Here is a 21,882-nt window from a genome sequence, read left to right on the forward strand (position 1 = left end):
TTTAGTGGATATTACTTTATTGAGATGGCCGAGATACTCAATCATCTGACCCTTTTCCTATGAGACGCCCCATCTGCTTTCTGAATTAACTGGAGCGCCAAGCCCAAGCATATGTATTTTATTAATATACCTCCAGAGGAGTTCATATTTTATAAAGTCTTAGCGGGAATGGTTTCATTGTTGGATCTGTTGGAGGTTTTCCTATTGCTTCCTTATGCAGCTTTATATATAATCTCTCTTTTTCTCTCTCTCTCCCCCTCTCCCCCTATATACACATATGACACGTATGTGGATGTATGGATCTGCTGGTGTATCAGGCTTTGCTTTTTTTGGTAAAGCATTAATGTGTAGAGATCATTTTTTCACTCTGAGCTCAGGTGGCCTAGGAAAATGCATCTCTGGCTTTGGTCCTTTCAGGTGCTCTGGAAACACTGTCTCCTCCTGTGTTTTGTGGTTTGGCAAATGGCATCATTATCGTGTAAGTCAGCAGGGTAGAGGGGGGTGGTTAAACAACAGGTCTTTCTTTGGCCATGAGGCTGAGAACCCCTGCATGGGCATGACTGGAGAATGCGATTCACCCAGCCTTTGGTTCAGCCACGCAATGCCTTGCGGCTCCTCACCTGTGACAGGCGGTGTCTCATGGCCGGGCCTTTGCACTGGCCACACCCTATGTCCCTCTCTCTTCTGCAGCGTAGGATGCAAACTTTTCCTCCAAGGTCAGCTCAAACTGCTCTCTCTACGTGAGACTTGGATCTTCCTGGAGGTTCATGCCGGCTCCCCCCTGAAATGGTCTTAGATCTTTATTTCTTGTAAACCTATTTGGATCAAAACTTCTCTTCATACTTACTGTCCACATCATCTCCTCCCGTAGAACATAAGCTCCTTGTGGGCAGGGACCTGTTGGTCTCATGGGGATCTCCAGTGCCTAGCGCAGCCCCTGGGATGCAGTCGGTGCTTAATAAATGCTTGTGGGTAGATTAAGGCGTGGCACCAGCTCTTGAGTTTGAAGTGTATTTGTGACCTTTGTTCCAGAATGTTTTACTGGTGGGTGTGTAGTGTGCTGGTTTGTGTGTGTGTGTGTGTGTGTGTACTGTGGTGGGTGGGTGTGGTGTGTTGTGTAGTATGCTGGGTTTGTGTGTGTGTGTGTGGTGTGTACGTGTAGTATGTGGTAGGTTTGTGTGGTTGGTGTGTGTAGTGTGCTGGGTTTGTGTGTGTGTGTGGTAGGTTTGTGTGGTGGGTGGGTATGTCGTGTCATGGGTTTATGTGGTATGTGTAGTATGCTGGGTTTGTGTGATTGGTGGGGGTATGTGTGGTGTGTGTGTGTGTGGTAGGTTGTGGTGGGTGGGTATGTCGTGTCATGGGTTTATGTGGTATGTGTAGTGTGCTGGGTTTGTGTGATTGGTGGGGGGTATGTGTGGTGTGTGTGTAGTGTGGTGGGTTTGTGTGGTTGGTGTGTGTAGTGTGCTGGTTTGTGTGTGTGTGGTAGGTTTGTGTGGTGGGTGGGTGTGTAGTGTCATGGGTTTATGTGGTATGTGTGGTATGCTGGGTTTGTGTGATTGGTGTGTATAGTGTGCTGGGTTTGTGTGTGCGTGTGGTAGGTTTGTGTGGTGGGTGGGTATGTCGTGTCATGGGTTTATGTGGTATGTGTAGTGTGCTGGGTTTGTGTGATTGGTGGGGGGTATGTGTGGTGTGTGTGTAGTGTGGTGGGTTTGTGTGGTTGGTGTGTGTAGTGTGCTGGTTTGTGTGTGTGTGGTAGGTTTGTGTGGTGGGTGGGTGTGTAGTGTCATGGGTTTATGTGGTATGTGTAGTATGCTGGGTTTGTGTGATTGGTGGGGGTATGTGTGGTGTGTGTGTGTGTGGTAGGTTTGTGGTGGGTGGGTATGTCGTGTCATGGGTTTATGTGGTATGTGTAGTGTGCTGGGTTTGTGTGATTGGTGGGGGGTATGTGTGGTGTGTGTGTAGTGTGGTGGGTTTGTGTGGTTGGTGTGTGTAGTGTGCTGGTTTGTGTGTGTGTGGTAGGTTTGTGTGGTGGGTGGGTGTGTAGTGTCATGGGTTTATGTGGTATGTGTAGTATGCTGGGTTTGTGTGATTGGTGGGGGGTATGTGTGGTGTGTGTGTGTGTGGTAGGTTTGTGGTGGGTGGGTATGTCGTGTCATGGGTTTATGTGGTATGTGTAGTATGCTGGGTTTGTGTGATTGGTGGGGGGTATGTGTGGTGTGTGTGTGTGTGGTAGGTTTGTGGTGGGTGGGTATGTCGTGTCATGGGTTATGTGGTATGTGTAGTGTGCTGGGTTTGTGTGATTGGTGGGGGGTATGTGTGGTGTGTGTGTAGTGTGGTGGGTTTGTGTGGTTGGTGTGTGTAGTGTGCTGGGTTTGTGTGTGTGTGTGGTAGGTTTGTGTGGTGGGTGGGTGTGTAGTGTCATGGGTTTATGTGGTATGTGTGGTATGCTGGGTTTGTGTGATTGGTGTGTATAGTGTGGTGGGTTTGTGTGTGCGTGTGGTAGGTTTGTGTGGTGGGTGGGTATGTCGTGTCATGGGTTTATGTGGTATGTGTAGTGTGCTGGGTTTGTGTGATTGGTGGGGGGTATGTGTGGTGTGTGTGTAGTGTGGTGGGTTTGTGTGGTTGGTGTGTGTAGTGTGCTGGTTTGTGTGTGTGTGGTAGGTTTGTGTGGTGGGTGGGTGTGTAGTGTCATGGGTTATGTGGTATGTGTGGTATGCTGGGTTTGTGTGATTGGTGTGTATAGTGTGCTGGGTTTGTGTGTGCGTGTGGTAGGTTTGTGTGGTGGGTGGGTATGTCGTGTCATGGGTTTATGTGGTATGTGTAGTATGCTGGGTTTGTGTGGTTGGTGTGTATAGTGTGCTGGGTTTGTGTGTGCATGTGGTAGGTTTGTGTGGTGGGTGGGTATGTCGTGTCATGGGTTTATGTGGTATGTGTAGTGTGCTGGGTTTGTGTGATTGGTGGGGGGTATGTGTGGTGTGTGTGTAGTGTGGTGGGTTTGTGTGGTTGTATGTGGTGGGTGGGTGTGGTCTCTGTGTATGGAGGGTGTGTGCTTTAGGGAGATCAGACTGATAGCCAAGAAGAGGTTGGCCTAGAGCAGAGGCTCAGAGGTTTTATACTGAAGGGGACCAGAGAGATCAGTTGGCACCCAGTACAGAAAGGCCTGGAAGGGCAGGGGCATGTTAGGATTACGATCGTTCCTGGGATTAATTAGCACTAGTGCAAGGAGAGCAGGAGTGGGACTCAGGAGCCTTCCTCTGGGGTGTTCTAGAGGTTCTCCTAGGTTCCTCTCAACTCACTTCCTCTTTTCTGGCACAATTGTCAAGCTGTCAGAGAAACACAGACATTGTGTCCTATTTCTGCGCACCTTTGTTATGTCCATGTTCACGTAAAAGTACAAGGTGCCTCCTTGTGAGTGAAGTTCAATTCTGTGCTTATTTTTCAACAAACAGTGAGTCAGGGGCACTTTCGAAGGCCTCCCTGCTGTGTCCCCAGCTCCCGGCATGCTGGGGTGGGGGGCAGGGGATGACATGGCTGTCGTCACTAACTCAGTACGAGGAATGGGGACCCTTGGGATGGCAGAATTTGGAGCCTTCTGCTTTGTGACCTGTGAGCGCTTCTAAGATTTAAGGGGAAATTTTCTCCTTAATGGTTAAAAATTAGAAGGCAGTGAGACTAAGGTTGCTCTTTTCCTGGGGTACAGAGGACTTTGTAAAGCTTTAAACATGTCAGACCATTCACATTCTGAATATATGAAATGCTGTTTTCTGTTTATTTTTTAGTACTCAGTGACATCTGCAATGGTTATTAAGCTTGTGTAAAGTAAAAATGTGAAGCTACATTTTTCTTGTAGTTAGGAATTTAATAGAAGTAAGGACCAAAATTCTCTTCTGTTCTTCCTTGCTCCTGCCCCTCAGGCTCATCCCCTTCTCCGTCTCCTCCTTCGTCTTCTTCTTCTTCATCGTCACCCTGAAACCTGCGGAACACTTGCGTCTTCAGCTGCACCATTTGCCCATCAGGTCTTCTTTGTTCACCATAATAAACACTGTGGATATAAGGGAAGCAGAAGAAGACATAGGAGCTTATTGGTTCTTTTAGCCTATTTTGGTCCAGGCGAATGTAGGTCAAGTGTCGATAATGGATTGGATCAATGGATGGACACATCAGGGTGATGTTTATGTCTGTAAAGCAAAAACAGAAAATTATCCTCCAGACCATCTTGAATGTTATGGAGAGCCCATCTAAGGACATAGCTCATCAGCTGCGTTCATGCGTAAATACCTCCTACATGGAGTTACGCTAAGGCCCCCACAATGGGGATGTCTGAGTGGGAAGGGCTCTCAGTGGCCGTGTGGCACAACTTGAACCTACCTCAGCATCCCCTCACAAAGTGGTTAGCAGCATCTATACTAGCAGCTACAACAAGCCCTTGGAGAAGTGAATGTTTGATTGTTTTTCAAGTAATCAGAGAAAGAAAACTAATTAAATGTTGACAGGATTTCTGCATATATTCATTGCTTAATCCTTCTATGGAACAGAGCACAATTTAACAGAAAGTATCCTAAGTTTTTTACGATAGGAGCTTTTCTGATCATGCACGATTCTGCCTTTTTCCTGTCTGATGCCAAAGGTGCTATTGGCAGCCACGCCTGAGTGTCAGAGTTCACTTCACTTGCTTGTCAGAGACCAGCCTAATTCCCTCTTGAAGAAGACAAGGTTTTACGTACGTTCAAATTCATTGTCTTCCATGTACAGATGTTCCAAGTTTCTTGGTATGTAGAATGCTTGCCTCAGTTTGTTATGTCCAACATTGAGCTCTACAAGGCTGGAAATGTTAAAAATGTCATATGGAATTTCTTGCAGGTTGTTGTACGATATTCTCAGGGCAAGGAGCTTGGGGAATTTTTTGAAGTAGTTGTCTGGTATGAGAGAAATGGAATTATTTTCTAGAGACAGATGCATAAGTGATGAAGGTAAGTCAGGAGGCATTGACTCCAATCTGTTGCTACATAAATTGAGTTGCATCAATTTGCTCATGTGGGAAAGTTTTTCTTTCAGTGAAGAGTCATGCAGCTGATTGTGGCAGAGGTCCAGCATGGTTAGATTTAGTAATCCTTCCATGGCATTCGCCTCCACTCTAGAGATCTCATTGTTCCCAAGAAGAAGTCTTTCTAAAGAATTAGGAAGAGGAAATGGAAAATCTTCTAAATCGTTGTGATCCAAATGCAGTTGTAAGAGATGAGGAAGTTTGGCAAACACGCCGTGTTCAATCTTGTGAGACTTGATTCTGTTGTGGCTGAGGTTGATTTCTCTCAGGTTAGAAGCATTGGCAAATGGATGGGCCGTCACGGCCTCTATCTCGTTGAACTGAAGGTAGAGCTGTTGAATGTGTGTGGGGATCCTTGGGATGGCCTTAAGCTTGCGCCTGTCACAGTACATGGCAGATGGGAAGGTCAGTGGGCAGGAGCATTCTGGAGCACAGCCCAGAGGACCTGGGTAAGCGGCAATCCCATAATCTCGATTGGAATGGAAATAAAACGGAGGCGAATATTCATCATCACTCTCTTCGTCGTAGTCATGGTCCATCTGGTGCATCTCATACTGACAATATACAGCGACTTCAAAACAGAAGAAAATGATCGATAGATGCCTGAGAAGACTCATGTTCTCATGCCCTAATTAAGTCTAAAGGGGAGAAAAGAAAAGTGAAAAAGCTCAGGGTGACTTTCATTTAATTCACATTTGTATATAGTAAAGCATATTTGTTCAAGACAAATGGAAGGAACATCTGGAAAGAGTGAGTGACAATGCCAGAGTTGATGCTAAAGTAGCTGCAGGTGACTGAGAATCTCAGCTCCAGCTGTTTGACCGTGTCCGGCAGGACTGTTCAGTGGTGGCCGCTCAGCTGGGCATCAGGCTAACATAGGAACCTGTGTATGGCACCTGTTGGATTTTTAGTTCATTTGTTTAGTATTGCCCGGTTACCTTGGAACCTGGTTCTGGTTGGGGGGGAAGTGTTGTAGGCTGGGCCTGACGCCTGCTGAGGTGCGTCAGCTTCTTGGAGATTTCCTGGAAATGGGGCCCTTGGCCCCAGGCCTGGAGTCTCCATCTGCTTCGTCAGCTGTCACTGATTTCCAGACCCTGTCTGAGGCCGCCTCTCTTCCTGCATTCAGGCAGACAGCCCACACTAGGGTGTCTCATTTTCTTTCCCTGCTTTTTGGGCTCTGCCATAGTAACCAAGTGCTTGCTTCTGGCTTTCCTCGCCCCTTTGTTCCTTCTGTCTACTATCGACTCCAGACCGCAGGACAGAGCTGGTTTTTCTAGGATCTGTTCCTAAGAAAAAAAGGCGTCTACAAATCCAGAAGTGTGTGTAATTAATTATGAACATGGGTTGGTTTCTAATCTGGCTTGCTCTTCCCCAGCTCCCGCTTATTCCCTCTGAGGCAGACTCTCTCCAGCCTGACCCTTACCTCCTGCCACATATGTTAAGGCAGTGACCCCATGAGGGCTTGTCTGTGTGTGCTTGAGCATGCACGCACACGCGAGCACACACACATGCGCGTGCGACATCATGGAATCATCCACATTTCAAGGTGGAGAGGATCTTAGAGGTCACTTTAATTGACTTTTTCATCTTATCCATGAGGAACTTGCATCACACCAAGGTTAAATGATGTCCTGAAGTGAATTTATTTCAAACCAACAGACGTTTTTTGTGACCTTTGCAGTGAGTGGCAGAGCCCTGGGGTGAGCTCACGTCTTTGGCTCCAAACCTAATGCCCCTCCCACCACACTGTACCATCTCCTGCCATTAGGCCGGAGTAACCTGACAATTTCTTCTCGGTTTGTTTGTTTCTCTGATTCTTCAACTATGACACACAGTACCCAATAACTAAGGGTGGCCCACAAGGTTCTGTCCTGGGCCCTCTTGCCTTTTGCTCATCATGATTTTACCTGCTTAGCTCATTAATACCCCGGGGTTCAGTTATCAGCTTTATGTAGATGAGTCCCACATCTCTAGATACCACTTTAACTTTTCCTGACCTCCAGTTTCACATCTCCGATTTCCTGTCCTGATGCCATCTCAAACCACGTGTCCCAGGAGACATCTCAGACTCAACATATCCAAAATAGAATTCCTTATTTTTCTTCCCAGACAATCCCCTCTTACAGACTTTCCTGTTCTTGTTGAGGGCACTGCCATCCTTCCAGCCACCCAGGCTTGCCACCTCATTGTCACCCTTGTCTCCCCTCCCCCTCCCCCCATATCCAATCCGTTGCCCAGCCTTGTTCTTTCTACCTTCACAGTGTTTCGTGTATACATCTCCCCACTCACACAGCCAGCATGTTGGGTGTAGACCCTCATCACCTCCCTCTAGACTACTGTGGTATAATTGGTCTCACCACCTCACAGCCTGCCTCCTTCCTGCCTCACCCTGTAATGCTCCCCTCCCTGCCCTCCATGCTCTAGCTCCGCTGGCCGACTCATTACTCCTACATTCTCTATTTCTTTGCCTTTCCACTCGCTTTCCTCCATTCCTGGAATGCCTTTGCTTTTGCCTTTTAGGGAGGGAAATGTCACAGATAACACCAGGGGATACACCAGGGAGATGTAGAAGATGATGGTGCAATAAACAGGAAGAGGGATGGTTTGTTGGGGGAAAGAGAATACTAGCTTTAGACACAGAGTACTCTTTGGTGTTCTCTTTCTTTTAGACCTAGCTTGGCTTAACAGCCAAGACCTTCCTAGACATAGAAGAAATACAAGACATCCCCAAGGAGTGATTGCTCACACATAATACAGGGAAATAGGAAGAATCCTAGCGTCCAGCTCTGGACCGCCAGAACTGGGGGCGGAGGGTTTGGTACCACAAAGAGACTTCTCACATGGATTTCTTTCCTTCTGATCTTTCAAGGGTAGGTATCATTTCACTCTGAATCCTCAGCATTAAATGCAGTGCTTGGAGTATAGTAGGTGCTCAATAAATGCTTTCAGGACATTAGCTCTGCAGGTGCCATCGAGTCAGCCATCTAGAATGAGCCCAAACCCCCACACTCCGGCTTCATGCTCCCTGCTCAGAGCCTTGTAGTGGGAAAGAGGCTCGTGCTGCCCTTTGTAAGCCGCTCGTTATGGATGCGGAAGGTTGTTTGTGGAAGAACCTGGTGGCGAGCCAGTCCCCTAAGATGGTGACTCCAAGCATTCACCAGGTAGACAACTTATCTGTCTTATCTCCATTTTCACCTTGGACGTCCTTTTCAAGAATTGGATTGGCATGAAAACCTCATTTGAAGGGGAAAAAAACAGACCTTTCAGAAACACCAATTATCATAATGAGCCTGAATTTTAAAGATTGTGTTTTGCATGAAGCAAACATTGTTTGATTTAATAAGCATTATGAAAGTGTATGTTGGAGCCTGAGATAGTGATGCTAGGAAGAGGTGATTAATCGGACAAATCAGAAGAGCTTCTAGAGGGATCAGTAAAAAATAATAATGAATAACTAGGGGTCAGAAGATCAGCAAATATGATGAGGCTGGTTCTAGGAATGCTGAACTTGAGCTTCCTTTGGGAAATCCACATAGACTTAGTCAACTCCAAGGGAGAGTCTGGGGAAGAGTCAAGGCTGGAAAGAGTTGAGATTTGTCCACATGGAGCTGGCATGTAAGATAATCAAGTATAGGAGATCACCCAGGGAGAGGGCAAAGGGAGAGGAGAGAAGAGGAGTTCTTGAGGAACGCATGTCTCATGTAGAAGGAGGGGGAGGGGAAAGAGGAGCCAGTGAGGAAGGCAGAGGAGAAGGATGTAGGGTTAGGATTCAGGGAGGGCGGCAAAGCCAAAGCCAGAGAAGCCAAGAGAATGGCAGAAGAGGGTGGTGGCCATGACGCTCGGCTTAGAGGCTGAGGAGGGTTGTCACAGGCTCCATGCTGAGGCGTGGTCTCCTTGTGATGGAAGACTTTGGTTCTCTAGACATATGGATGAGGAAAGTCCCTTCCAGATCAGAGTCTCAGCAAGAGCGGCCGAGGGAGAAATGATGGGAACTGGGGGGAAGAAGATCGAGGAGAAACAGAGTCTCCTAAGCCTGGATTGGGGAAAGCTGGTTTCAGAGATCAGATCCCATAGCCTAAAATGCCCCAGGGGAAGTCAGCCCATGAATGAAATTGTGTAGACACAAAAGAAAGTGGTTCTGAGGAGGAGGGGTGGGATTTGTTTTAAGAGACCTCTGTGGTGCCCAAGGAATTCACCAGCCAACTTAGATTATCCACACAGAAGATGGAAGCAAGGCCAGGTAATGGAATGAGTGTGGGGGGAGGGGCGGTGCTCCCCCTGTCCTGTAAAACAGCGTCAGATGGGCTAAGATCCGGACTGAGCCAGGGCTTTGAAAAGTTATACTGGAAGAAAAGGGGGGGATCAAATAAGCGAAAAGACTTTTGTTTGATGTGACTGGGGCCACGATGATTGAATCCAGGAGAAGGCATACCCCTCAGCTCTGTGACCGGCTTTAGTTTTCTCTGCTAAGGAGAAAGACATGTGCATTGGAAAGGACTGGTTACCACCAGGACCTTGTGAAGCGAGCCTCTGGCTGCCCTTGTTAAATGATGAGCTCTATCATCAGGTCCTGGGGGTGGAGGTGATGGGGGAGGGAAGAACAAGCGTTATTTAGCACCTACTGTGTGCTAGGCACTGTGCTAAGCACATCAGGAATCTGATCTCGTTGGATCGTTACAACAGCCCTCCATGGTGGACGCTGTTTTCTTGGTACAGGAGTTGGCTGGCTGCTTGACAGGGCTGGGCTTGGGGGCCTAAGGGGAGAAGAAACATTGGAATAGACCCTGGGGATGCGATGGTTCGCAAACTGATCATTGATTTTCAGTGTTCTCCAGCCATCACCAACAGTTAACGTTTAGAGAAATTCAAGCACTGGGCACATGTTATTGGATCCTCACAACTACCCTGGGAGGCTAAGAGTTAATAATAAGTTAAGAGACTTATCGAGGGTCACACAAGTAAGTAAGTATCTGAGGTAGGATTTGAATTTGGGTCTTGCTGACTCCTAGTCTAAGGCTCTACCCACTTTGCCACCTCCCTGCCTCTATCTAACCTTATCACACACATACTCACAAACACATACCCCACACACGTATCCAGTGAGGTAAAATGGCAGGACTGTTCCTTTGTTGACTAACAGAATCAGCTACAAAGAATGGGGTCATTCTAAAGACCAGGATTTACTCTGTGTGTGTGTGTGTGTGTGTGTGTGTGTGTGTGTGTGTTTGTGTGTGTGTGTGTGTGTGATGAACTCTTGTTCAGGCCTGGCCTTTCTCAGAGCCCATGGGAAGGTTACAGTGGCCATCAATTACTGCACAGCTTCCTTCCCTTTGTGTGTGGAGTACATGTTGTACCTTCCATATGTTGGGTTACTGGCGCCCATCAGCTAGGACTCTATTGGGAGTGAGCTGAGCATTGACCCAGGAGTCAGGAAACCTGAGTCTATATACATTTGTGCCTCTTCTCTTCTCTCTGAAGAACTGTAGGGTCGATTGTGAGACTTGGGAGACAGCAGCACAGGACCGCCCAGTGTGGCATACCCTCATCAGAGAAGGCGCTGTGCTCTGTGAGTGAAGCAGAACTTCTGTAGCTCATAGGAAACTTGAGATGTGCAAATCGAGAAACACCTCCGTTCCAAGTGTTCACATGGACTCTTTGTGCCTGATCTGTGGTCGAGCCTTCTATGCTTATATTGGTCTGATTGGCCATGGTTGGACACACTGTACCTTGACCCCAACATAGAGATGCCATTTTGATCCTTTTTGAGAATGAAAGGCAATAACCAACCAACCAATAAGCCTTATTATTCATTAGTGTATGACTCTCACTAGTTATGAGGCATTTGATTCCTGTGCATCAGTTACATTTCCCAACTGGGTTTTCTTCAGGGCCATTTCGTCTTCTTCTTGCAGCTCATCCAAGACCAATGTTAGAGTCCACAGGTATGGACCCAGGGCCCTTGATGGCAAAAAGTGTGTTCCCTTGGCAGTGCTTTCAATGGGCTTGGGACTGTTTGCCTTCTCTGGGGTATCTTATCAAATTTTTGAGAAAATCCGTCTTTCCTTATAAGGTTACTGGGTGTTTAATGAAATGATTCTGCTGCAGCTCCTCCTCCATCCATCTCCATGAGGTTGCATAAATGAGCTCATGATATTCCAAGCTGGGCTTGCTGATGAAGTATTGTCCAGCTGAAGGCTTTTCTAGACTCTGTTTATTTCCTCGTCATTAAAATGACTCCACATTGGTTAAGCTTTTGTCTAAAATTGTGGTTATCATTGTTCCTTCATTCGTGTCTCATTTTTCAGCTTTGAAACAGCCAGCACTTCAGCAGAGTCTTCTAAGTGTGGGCATTCCCTCTGACGGTACAGAACACAGTCTGTCCACGTCTGGCCGTCCTCTGTGACTCTTGTCCATGTGCTTCATAAACGAAGTTCAATGTAGGGACTCCTCCCCTAAGTGAGATTCATAATTACTCAAAAGAATCTGGCCTGACCATCCCCACAGGGAAAACTACGTGGGTGAAGAACGCCAGTTGTTGAAAATGTGATGTACAGTGTCATCCATCCATCTATGTGACAGATGCTGTCAGTGGACACAGAGCTGGGCTCACAGTGGAACAGGAGGAGGTGAATGGTCTGGACTGTCTTCTCAAGATTGCCGAGTTATTTCTTTAGCAACCCCAAGCTTTTCCTTGAGCCCAAGGTCCTTGTTTTTAGCCCTGCCTTCTTCTGGTGATGTTATCTGGCCACAAGTCAGTGTTCTGTGGTTCTTGGAAGAACCCTGGTTCCGTGGTACTGAAAGAACTTCCCGGGCTTGAGAGGGTGGGGTAGAACTCCAGCTCCTCTTCTGCTGGTCTTGACCTTTGTTCTGTCCAGTCACCAGTTGTCTGACTGCGGACAGCTGACACAGGCAGCTGATGCACACAGGGCTGGTGCCCGCTCAGTAACAAGGCGCTTCTTGTCTGTTCAAACAGAACAAGTTTCATTTTGGGGGCCGTTATTTAGCTCTTATTTAGCTCACACTAGGAACAAGTACTGACACAAGGATAATACCTTGTTATCCTTAAAAAGGAAATATTAACAATGTTGAGGTGTGAGGCTTCTGTTCGGCATTTCTCTCACCGCTTTTATTTCTTCCTTCTGGCCCTGTTTCCCAAAGTAACCGTCGCCTTCTTTTCTGTGGTCCCCTTTGCTTTGAAGAGGCTGATCGTCCAGATCCAAGGGGATTTAACTTGGAAGGTTTTATCAAGGTCTCCCCACCTTCTTGTTCTCCACAATCGATGGCACATGACAGCACCTTTTGGTAAGTGTGTCAATGCCCAATGACCAAATGTCCCTTGAATTTTTCGTGTTTCTCCTTGCTTTGAGGAGAATGCCTTTAGCATCAGCAAGCCCAGGGAGGAGGGGCCCCCAAAAACATGGTGTAGGGCTACCTTAAGAGGAGCCGACTGGATGGCTTTGGTTTCTTAGATTTTTCTCCTCCTTAGGGGCTATCTGAGCAGAGTATGCTGTGTTGGAGCCTGGTAAATTAGAAACTTTGCTTAATTGCTAGTGTGAGAACACAGTCATGCCTGTGGTTAACGATGATGATAATAGCATCATTCCTACAGCCTTTACGGCTGGCAAGCTCTTTTGATCCTCCCAGCAGCCCAGGGGGCAGGTGCTGTTCTCATCCTCTGGGGTAAGAGGAAACCCTGTCAGACAGCTGGAGTGACTTAAGCATCTGAGGTGCATTTGAACTTGGATCTCCTTGCCTCCTGAGGCCAGTCCTCCTCCCATTGTGCCTATTACCTGATTGATCCATGGACTGAGGGGCATTTGTTGGGATGCATGCCCAGGATGCCCGTTGCTCTGTTCATGCATCCCTGCCCACGATAACTGTCCCCAGAAACAGCCATCACACAATCTGGGGGCTCAGTCTTCCTTTCCCTGCCCCCCTGCTTATCCCCTCTTTATGGAATTTGGTCATTCCCTCTTCTTCCACGTCCCATTTCCTCCGGCAGGGCCCCACCTCTCTCTTTTCACATCTCTATTCTTGTCTCCCAGGCTGCTGTTTCTCCTGCTTAGCTGGCTCCAGGCCAGGGAGGGGCTGAGTCCCTCTCCCTACCCCCCCCCCCCCCAGTCTGTGTCAATCTGGAGGTGGTGGCTGGCCTCTTCCTTCTGTAGAGAGTTTGTGGCTATTATCCAGTTACCCTGAATCCGTTCTGCTAAAACTGTGCCTTGGGTGTGTTTGGGATGGCTATCTCCAGAGCTCCTCAGTCCCTTGGAGAAGCTCAAGCCTCCCATTAGGCTTTCTCTTTATCTTCGGTCTCTCCACTCTGCAGATTTACCTCCAGATTCTGCCAACTTTGACTCACTCCTGACTTCACCCCATAAGTCCATCTCCCTGCTCTGTCCATAGTGTGACACCCTTCCTTCATGGAGAACCCCTGGTTCAAACCATTCCCCCACCCCTGACCTCACCCCCTGAACTTTTTGGTTTTCACCTGGGTGCACAGAGGGAAAGTACCCAACTTTAAGTACTGACATTAAATGATTTCTTGTCATATACTCCGGCTTTTGTTAAGGACATTTCATCCAACCAGAGGTAACCATTCCCTCCCTCCTGTGACCCTACGTGGCCAGGGCTCTGGTCTGCTATTTACCACAGTGCTTTTTGGGGACCACTTCCTAAACATTGCTGTTGCTCGCTAAATACAGACATAATTTAAAAGGAGTTTAAAAATAAACAACTTCTTTAACAAGAGTTTCTTTTTTTGGAATTCCAGATACGAATCACAAATTAAGTAAAAGGTACCGAGTTCCATAATCCCCTTGGCTTGTGTTCCTAATGCCTGCCATCCAGCAGGTGGTTAATGCTTTGGGGATTGAACTTACTTGGAGAAATGATTCCTTTGTACTCATGTGAGTGCAATGATGAATAATAATTCATCTTAGGATGAAAGGGGCTGAACATACCTTTCCTATTCATAGGTAAGACTAGGGAAGGAGACATTTAGCGTGGTCTCTATTTCTGTGTAATAATCTCTGGTCTAATGAAACCAAGCATCTGGACTACCTCAACATTTCTCAAATCAATGGAGACAGGCTCTTCTAAAGCACAAGGAAGTACTTTACCGTGAGTGAAGATCCAGAAAAAGTGTCTTCTGAGAGTGTGACCTCTAATTTCTAGAGACCTCTTTCAGTTATACAGTAAGACCTTAATAGACCGGGACCCCAGTGTTCGTTCAGTTGAATTCCCAAGAACCCTCCATTAGCCAGATTCTATCCTTTTCCTTTCACTGTGATTTTAGGAAAAGGGCGCAAAGGCGAGAACAGAAATGTACAAGAAGACCATGAAATAAACTTTCTGGGTCAGCTACAGAGTCTCCGCCTTACATTCCCTTCTCCAACTACGGTAACGTCAAGCAGCAATTAATATCGGGGACCATGAACCCGAGCAGGACCCTCCGTAGCCAAAAACCCTTCAGCTCCCTGGTCCTGACTCATGAGTGAGTGCCGGAGACAGGACCTTCGGGGATTCTCAAGAAGCCACCCACCCCCTTGGGAGCCCAAAGGCAGCCACCGAAAACTTCCATACCGAGAAGGCTCTCTTCTTTCTCCTGCCATCTTAGCCACTGGGGACTTACCACAGTTTTATCATCAGATCTTCTTGCAATGAAAGTTTTCAATCATCAGTCTACCACTTATTTTTTAACAAGCAAATATTCTTGTTGATACAGAGTAGGAATACTCTTTGCAAGCATTGAAAACACAAATTGTATTGCATTTCCATTCATACCTGATCTTGCTTTGGTTTTCAGTGAGTGATGAATTTGCAAATCCTTTGACTGAATCAGAAATTCCTGAAATCTGTAACCGTGTCTCCTAAAACTCCACAGTCACTCTGTCCCCAGTCAGGGGTGTCCTTTGAAATACTGTAGCAATTTAAGCAAAAATATAATTTGCTTTAGTAACATTTGGGTTGGATTAAATTATATGTTTCTTTTCCAGAAACGTTACGAATGCAAATAAAAATTTTGCTAGCCCTGGTCAATTTATGTGGTTTCATTCTTCCTTCCCCCCCAGTTTTGGTTTGCGGCGTGGCATGAATTTCCTATAATCTGAGTGGTCAACAGAAAAACCAAATGAAACACCGCACTGATTACTGCTTTTATTTCCCTTCCCATTCCAAATGAGTTCTCCAAGTTAATGGCCACCAGAAGGTGGAACTCCATGTTCTAGTTCAAATTAAGGGGAAGCCTAGATTTTTATAGCTGCAAAGCCTAATGTTAGCGAGACTCGTCTGCAACTCTGCATAATGAACACGTAGGCCTTCCCTTCTCCCCTCTGCCCTGAACAAGGAAGGAGCTTTCCAGCACAGCTTCTTTCATACCACAGGTTTATACCAAGGAATATTAAAGATTGGACCTCGAAGGCACTTGAGGCAGCATCTAAATCCATCCCGTCCCCCAATTCACAGATGCAAAAACTGAGGCTGCAGAAGTGATGTCACTGCATGGGCCTAAGTCTCCCAGCTGCCAAAGCCAGATGATTTATATTAAAGCTGTCTCTTCCAGGCACCCCTTCCCCCCCACCCCAAACAAACCCAACCGAACCAAAGCCAGTCTCGGCACCTCACCACCAGCCCTCCTACCACCAACCCAGCAGTCCATTTATGGACTCTCCTAACCTGTACACACACATGGGCACTGCCCCTGTTTGTAGCACATCCAGCAAGGGGGAGAAGGCCTGGCATTTAAGGAAAATCGAATGAGAAATGTACCCTGGTCTTTGACAGCTGCCTTGGTTTTATTTTGTAGGGTTAGAAAGTTTCCCCGTCTTCTTCCCCTCCCAGGACTCACAAAGTCTTATTTCATACCCAGTGGATTCCTGTTTTAAACAGCGAGTCAGGGTTTGTGTCTCTTGGCAGGATGGGCTGCTGAGATCATGCTTTTACACATTCTTTCAAGTTTGTGCAAACGATTAAGGTAAAGTAAGTCTGGTGTTTCTTTTTTTTTTTCTTTCCAAAGTCATCCTTTCTTTTGAATTAAAAAAAAATCCACCAGATTGCCTTTGCTGTTGAACTTCAATCCTTAATGGTCTATGTTCTTGGGAGTTTCTGTTGAACATATAAGGTAAATATCAAAACCCAGTCTCTTACTCAAGACTTTGGAATGTAAAACGTGGCGGATGGTACTGGGGTCAGGTTTGCAGCTTATTACACAGCCTTCTCATGTGTTTCTTATTAGCAGCGTTGCTCTTAGCCCTTAGGCTTTTGTCCGCATGAAGACACAGAAAGCAAGCGTCTGTACTTTCTTCAGAATTTCGTGGAAAGAGCCCACAGCAGGGTTTGTTAGGGTTACATTCATTTATGAATGTCTTGTTGCACCGTTGTTAAAGTCATCAGACTCTTGCAAGTGAGATTCCCTTCCCCAGAAGCCTTTAATGGTCTTCCCAACATAACTAGGCATCTTTTTTCCTTTTCTTTTACTTCTAAAGCAAGATTCTGAAACCTTGAGCGCTGTAACTGAGAAACATCTCATTGGACTCATTTCTCTTGGACTCCTAAAATTCCAAATGAAAATCTTTTGTCAGAATTGATAGCAAATATGAAAAGATACAAGAAGCTACATCTCTAAATACATAGAAACAAAAATACCCAGAAACAATTAAATGAGCCTCATGCCTAGAAGATTAAGGATAAAAAGCAAGATCCTGAAATGGGGGTTGTGGGGATTATTACATTTTTCTGTTTTGGTACATTCTTCCTGGCCTTGTTACTGTTTCAGAATTTAGGAGGAAAGTCAGTGGAATTAGTGAAGAGTTTGAATTACAAAGACAAGTTGTGAAGCGCTTTGAACATCAGACAGAAGATTTTATATTTGATCCTGGAGGTAGTAGGGAGCCACTGGAGTTTATTGAATGGGAGGAGGGATGACATGGTCACATCTGGGCTTTAGGAAACTGTGCTTTGGTGGCAGAGTGGAGGCAGGCAGGTCCTCCAGCAGGCTATTCCCATAGTCCAGGTGTGAGGTGCTGGGTAGGGGCAGGGTCTGAGGGAGATAGGAAGGTGAAATCGACAGGCCTTTGCAACATTTTGGATAAGGCTGCTGAGAGATAGTGAAGAGTCCAGGAGGACTCCGAGGTTGGGAGTCTGGCAGGGGGAGGTGGGCATGGTTGCTGTCAAGGGCAGGTTTAGGGGGAAAGCTAATGAGCTCCATTTTGGACATGTCAAGTTCAAGATGTGAGCCAGATACATAGTTGGAGAAGCAAGTCTGGCAGTTCAGAGAGAGATTAGGGCTGGGTAAGTGTATGTAAGAACCGTCAACATGCAGACAATGATCGAAACTGGGAGTTGATGCAGTCACCAAATGAAACAGAATGGGAAAAAAAGAGTAGAGGGTCCCAGACAGAGCCCTGGGGGACATGAATGTTAGTGGATGTGACTTGGCTGCCCATCCAGCTGAGGAGCCTGAGGAAGAGCTAGTGTGGGGAGAATGAGGAGAGGGTCAGGAGCTCCAGAGAGGCCCAGAAGGATCAAGACTGAGAAAAGGCCATGAGCTTGGGCAGGTCAGAGAGGCTGGTGAGGAAGGCTGCTGCCTCCTTGATGACAGAGGCCTGGTGGACTCCAAATGAGAGAGATGTGCGTACCCAGTTTTGCTTGACTCTGGGTCTTTGTTGTAAGGACTGGTTTTTCCTTTTTCTTTTAGAGAAGTAGCTAGGGACAGAAATAGCAATGGTGTGGTCCTCAAACAACAAAGAAAGAAAGGAGGGATGTGGAGGTGCTTTTGAGGAGAAGGCCCAGGAAGAAGGCAGAAGGCGGTGGGGAAGAGGCCACAACCAGCAGGAGTGCTTCGGAAGGACCTTAGCTTTAGTGGTTCCTAACCACTAAACCAACAAGCTGTGGTTGGAGCCTCAAATTTTCACATATAAACCTTTTTCTTTTCCATTTTTCCATATGAAAATGTTAATCTTGTGAGGAGTGTTTAGCTGAGAAATTTTAAAATAAAACAACTTCTAAAAAGAGGTGTTCATCTCATATACATTCAGCCTTTCTCCTTCCTCTTGGCTGAGGCCTTAAAGCACACAATCAAGAGCTCCTGGCTTGAAACCACCTTTTCTTCTACCTGTCACTGACATCACTTGGATTTTTCTTTTGTTTTCAATGATATTTAATTTTTTTTCTTCTCTTTCTGTAAAGGGTTGCTGAGTAAAGGTGGATTTTATTCTAGCCAACTCCAACATCAATTTCAAATTGATAAGATTTCAATTCCTGCAGCGTTGCTGTGGTTCACATGACTTAACTGGGTGCTTAAGAATGTGCAGCCAACTCAGTGGGGTTTGGAGAGCGCATTTAAACCTAGTTTTCTCTTTCATCTACTTGGAATAACTTTTATTGGCTATGGTGATGACGTTGGCGATGGTGTTGGTGCTGACGATGCAGGCACTTCAGATCCGGAACAACGTTTTGTTCATTTTGGGGAGATCAGACTAGAAGCTGTAGATGTAGGGCCCATGCTTCTGATCATTAATCAGGCAGTGATTAATTAGTTCATTAATGTGGCAGAGGTAGCCAAAGGATAATCGCTAGTGCCTGGGTCCCCCTCTGAGGACTCTGAGGGGAAGGATGTCCAAAGTGCCCCCTCCGTCTGTAAGGACATAGCCCCTGGCTCTGATGTTAGAGGCCTTTGGATGGGGCAGGGAGGCGGGGGGGCCTCAGAGACCCTGATGGGGTTCAGAGGTGGACAAACCTTGGTTCAAACCTTGTGACTGTGGGACGCTGGGCAAGTCACTGAACCCCGCCTGCCTCAGGGACAATAGCACTGTGTATTTGTTAAGCTCCTTGCCAGGCTCAGGGTGCTAGGCCAATGCTAGCTGTCACTGTGGGTCAGGGCCCCATGGGATGGGCCAGGGGCGGGGGGAACGGCCTCAGGACCTCCCTGTCAGCAGAGGGAGGGAGGGAGCGCATGGTCCTGGCTCCTCCCCCAGGGCTTTTCCTCTTCTCTCCTCTCAGCACACTCCCTCTCTCCTCAGGAGTCTGGGCTGCGGCTGCCCTCCTCTGGCCAACACACAGTAGTCCTCCTCTCAGCCCAGAGAAACTTCACCTTCCTTCTTCTGTGGCCAAGGATGAAAACTCCCTATCCTTGCTCTCCAGGGCCGTGGTTCCCCAGGCCATCGAAGGCCATAGCTTTAGGTTCATGCCCATATTTCAGAGACCGGTAGATTCATTTCCAGTCTGAAGTGTCTGGTATTTGGGGAGCATTTAAGCTTTTTAAAAGATCATGCGTTGCATGAGAAATGACATGATGTCATGGACAACTGGCTTTGGAATCAGAAGGATGGTAAAAGGTGCTTGGCACATAATAGGACAAAGGGAATAATAAACATTTATGTGGTGCCTACTGTATAAGATTGTTTCCTCACCTGAAAAATGGGGATAATGGTTCTGCCTCCCATGGTCATTGTGAGGATCCAGTTTGATGTTTGTGAAGTGCTTTAGACAGTGCCTGGCACAGAGTAGGTGCCTAATTAGAGCTTGTTCCCTATCTGGCACACCATAGGTACCCAATAAGTACTTTTTCCCCTTCCCTTTTTTGCATCGTTCTGCTCATATAGCCTCCACCCTCGTGCAGACCTTCGTCACCTCTCACTTGGGCTATTGCAATCCCCCTCCCATTTCCAATCCTTCCTCCATTCAGCTTCCGGAACAATCTTCCTTAAGCATAAGTCTCATCATGTCACTCCTTTATTCAAGAACCTTCAGGGGCTCCCCGTTGACTCTGATGAGACAGGATCTTGGAAGGCAAGGCTAGTCAACAAGCCTTCACTGAGTGGGGAGGCCACAAGAGAGGGAGGCCCAGGAGTTTGTTAAAGGGGGCGGGGGGGGGGGGGGGAGCACGGTCAGACCTTTAGGAAGATGGGTTTGGCAGCCAAGGGGAGGGTGGACTGGAGAGGGGGAGGCTTGAGGCAGGAAGACCCGGAAGCTTGATGTTCAGTGTTTTCAGTCGTGTTTGACTCTCCGTGACCCCCATTGGGGGTTTTCTTGGCAGAGTCACTGGAGGGGTTTGCCATTTCCTTTTCCAGCTCAATTTACAGATGAGGAAACTGAGGCAAACATGGTGAAGGGACTTGCCCAAGGTGACACAACAATTAAGTGTCTGAGGCCAAATTTGAACTCAGGATTTCCTGACTCAAGCCTTGACACTTTATCCACTGTACCACCTAACTACACCAACTTCCTCCCTGCCCCCAGCAGGCACAGGCCTGAGGTGATGAGGGTCTGCACCAGGGTGGTAGTAGTGTTAGAGGAGGGAAGGGTATGTTAGGAAGGTGAAATCCACAGGCCTTGGGACCATCTTGGATATGGGAGTGAGAGGAAGTGAGGAGTTTGAGGTAGCTCCAAGGTTGGGAGCCTGAGAGACTGGGGAGAGGCTGGTGCCCTCTGCAGTCACTAGGCAGGGGCAGAGTTTTGGGGGAAAGAAAGAACTCTGTCTGAGTTTAAGAAGCCTACTGAGAGACTGTTGGAGATGCGAGACTGGAGGTCAGCAGAGAAATTGGGGCAGGGTAGTCAGCCAGTCAGCTAGCACTTATTAAGTGCCTGCCATGTGCCAGGCAGAAGTCTTTGCTCTCAAGGGAGTCCCGGTCTAACGTGGGGGGCAACATGCTAACAAGCAAGTGCAAACAAAATATTTAAGCATGAATTGGAGGTCATCTCTGAGGAAAGGGGAAGGAGTGTGGATGCCTTCTCAAGGCGTGTAGCAGCAGAGAGGAGGAGAAGCCTAGGACGAGGGCTGGCGGGGATGGCTGGGCCCCAGGCAGCAGGGACGCAGCTGCCCACCAGGAAGAGAGGACAGATGAGGGAGAGAGCCGACCATCTAGGGGCCTGGGGTGGAAGGCCCCTTCTTGCCCTCCAGCCTCCTTTTCCAGACTGGATTCCTGTTGCTGTCCTTCAAAAGCTCTCCTGACTACTTCCCCCTTGCCCTGAGGCTCTTCCCAGTCCAAGCCCGCTCTTGTAAAACACAGTTCTTCTTGGCCCTGGAGGCCTTCTCCAGCCTGGCCCCAGCTGGCCCTTCCAGACTTAGCTTGAGTTACTGCCCCGACTCACACTGTGTTTGAGCCACAGGGGCCACCCTGGTGTTCCCTGAACTTGAGATTCTTTCTCCCACCTCCAGGCCTTTGCTCAGACCCTCTGTCCTGCCTAGCCTCCTTTCTGGCCTCTGACTCCAACGAGCCTTGGGCTCCACCATCGTGGAGAGCCCCTTTCTCACTCTCCTCTCAAACTGTTCTGCGCCTCCTGTTTACGTATCAGACATCCATCACATCTTCCTCCTGGTGTGTCCCATGCCTGCTGCTTGAGCATACAAGGCTGGCACGCATTTTGTCTCTCAGTGAATGACTGAACGGAGGTTTGGGGGGCTTGAGAAGGGAAGCTTTTTGGAAGGCCATCGTCCATTCCGTGGCTTTTCCAAACACCTGAAATACCGACCCCTGGCATTTCACCCACAGCTCTTGTATTTACTCCACCATCAGTCAGCCCTTCTGCCCATTCTTTGAGACCTTAATCTGAAAAGAGCAAACTAAAGGGAAAGAGAAACCTTTCTCTGAAGATGGAAGCAGACGCACAGACAGCCTGTGCTCACAAAAAAGCTCCTGGGCTGCCCGGAGCTGCTCGTTGGTGCAAGTTATGGAAAGATGCCCAGCATTTCCCAGAACAAATTAATTTAGACAGACTTGTAAAAACCTTCCAGGCTTCCTTCCCATTAATTATGGTCCTTTGGCACGGGGCTGGTGCTCTCTCTGGACTGTCAGAGGAATATCAGAATGTTGGGAACAGGTACAGATTTCAAGGAGAACGTC

General features: G+C 47.5%; 2 protein-coding genes across 2 annotated transcripts in view; one reads left to right on the forward strand and one right to left on the reverse strand.

Annotated features, from left to right (window-relative positions):
• LOC118832343 (centromere protein P) overlaps positions 1–21,882 on the forward strand; it is a 202,489-nt gene that overhangs the window by 47,517 nt on the left and 133,090 nt on the right. The window lies entirely within an intron of this gene.
• Positions 3,859–5,670, reverse strand: OMD (osteomodulin). The gene is made up of 2 exons (XM_036737629.1): positions 4,725–5,670; positions 3,859–4,178 (listed from the first exon to the last, which is right to left on the reverse strand). The coding sequence occupies exons 1-2, from the start codon at positions 5,659–5,661 to the stop codon at positions 3,859–3,861; spliced, it is 1,257 nt and encodes a 418-aa protein (XP_036593524.1). The 5' UTR covers positions 5,662–5,670.

Source organism: Trichosurus vulpecula, chromosome 9 (genome assembly GCF_011100635.1).
Source record: "Trichosurus vulpecula isolate mTriVul1 chromosome 9, mTriVul1.pri, whole genome shotgun sequence".
NCBI classification, from domain to species: Eukaryota; Metazoa; Chordata; class Mammalia; order Diprotodontia; family Phalangeridae; genus Trichosurus; species Trichosurus vulpecula.

What these genes read in the sequence shown, in the direction of transcription:
- OMD (XM_036737629.1), bottom strand. Translation starts at nt 5,661, where the DNA reads ATGAGTCTTCTCAGGCATCTATCGATCATTTTCTTCTGTTTTGAAGTC. An exon ending in GGAAGACAATGAATTTGAAC is followed by an intron (nt 4,179 to 4,724) that starts GTACGTAAAACC and finishes TTTGCTTTACAG; the next exon opens with ACATAAACATCACCCTGATG.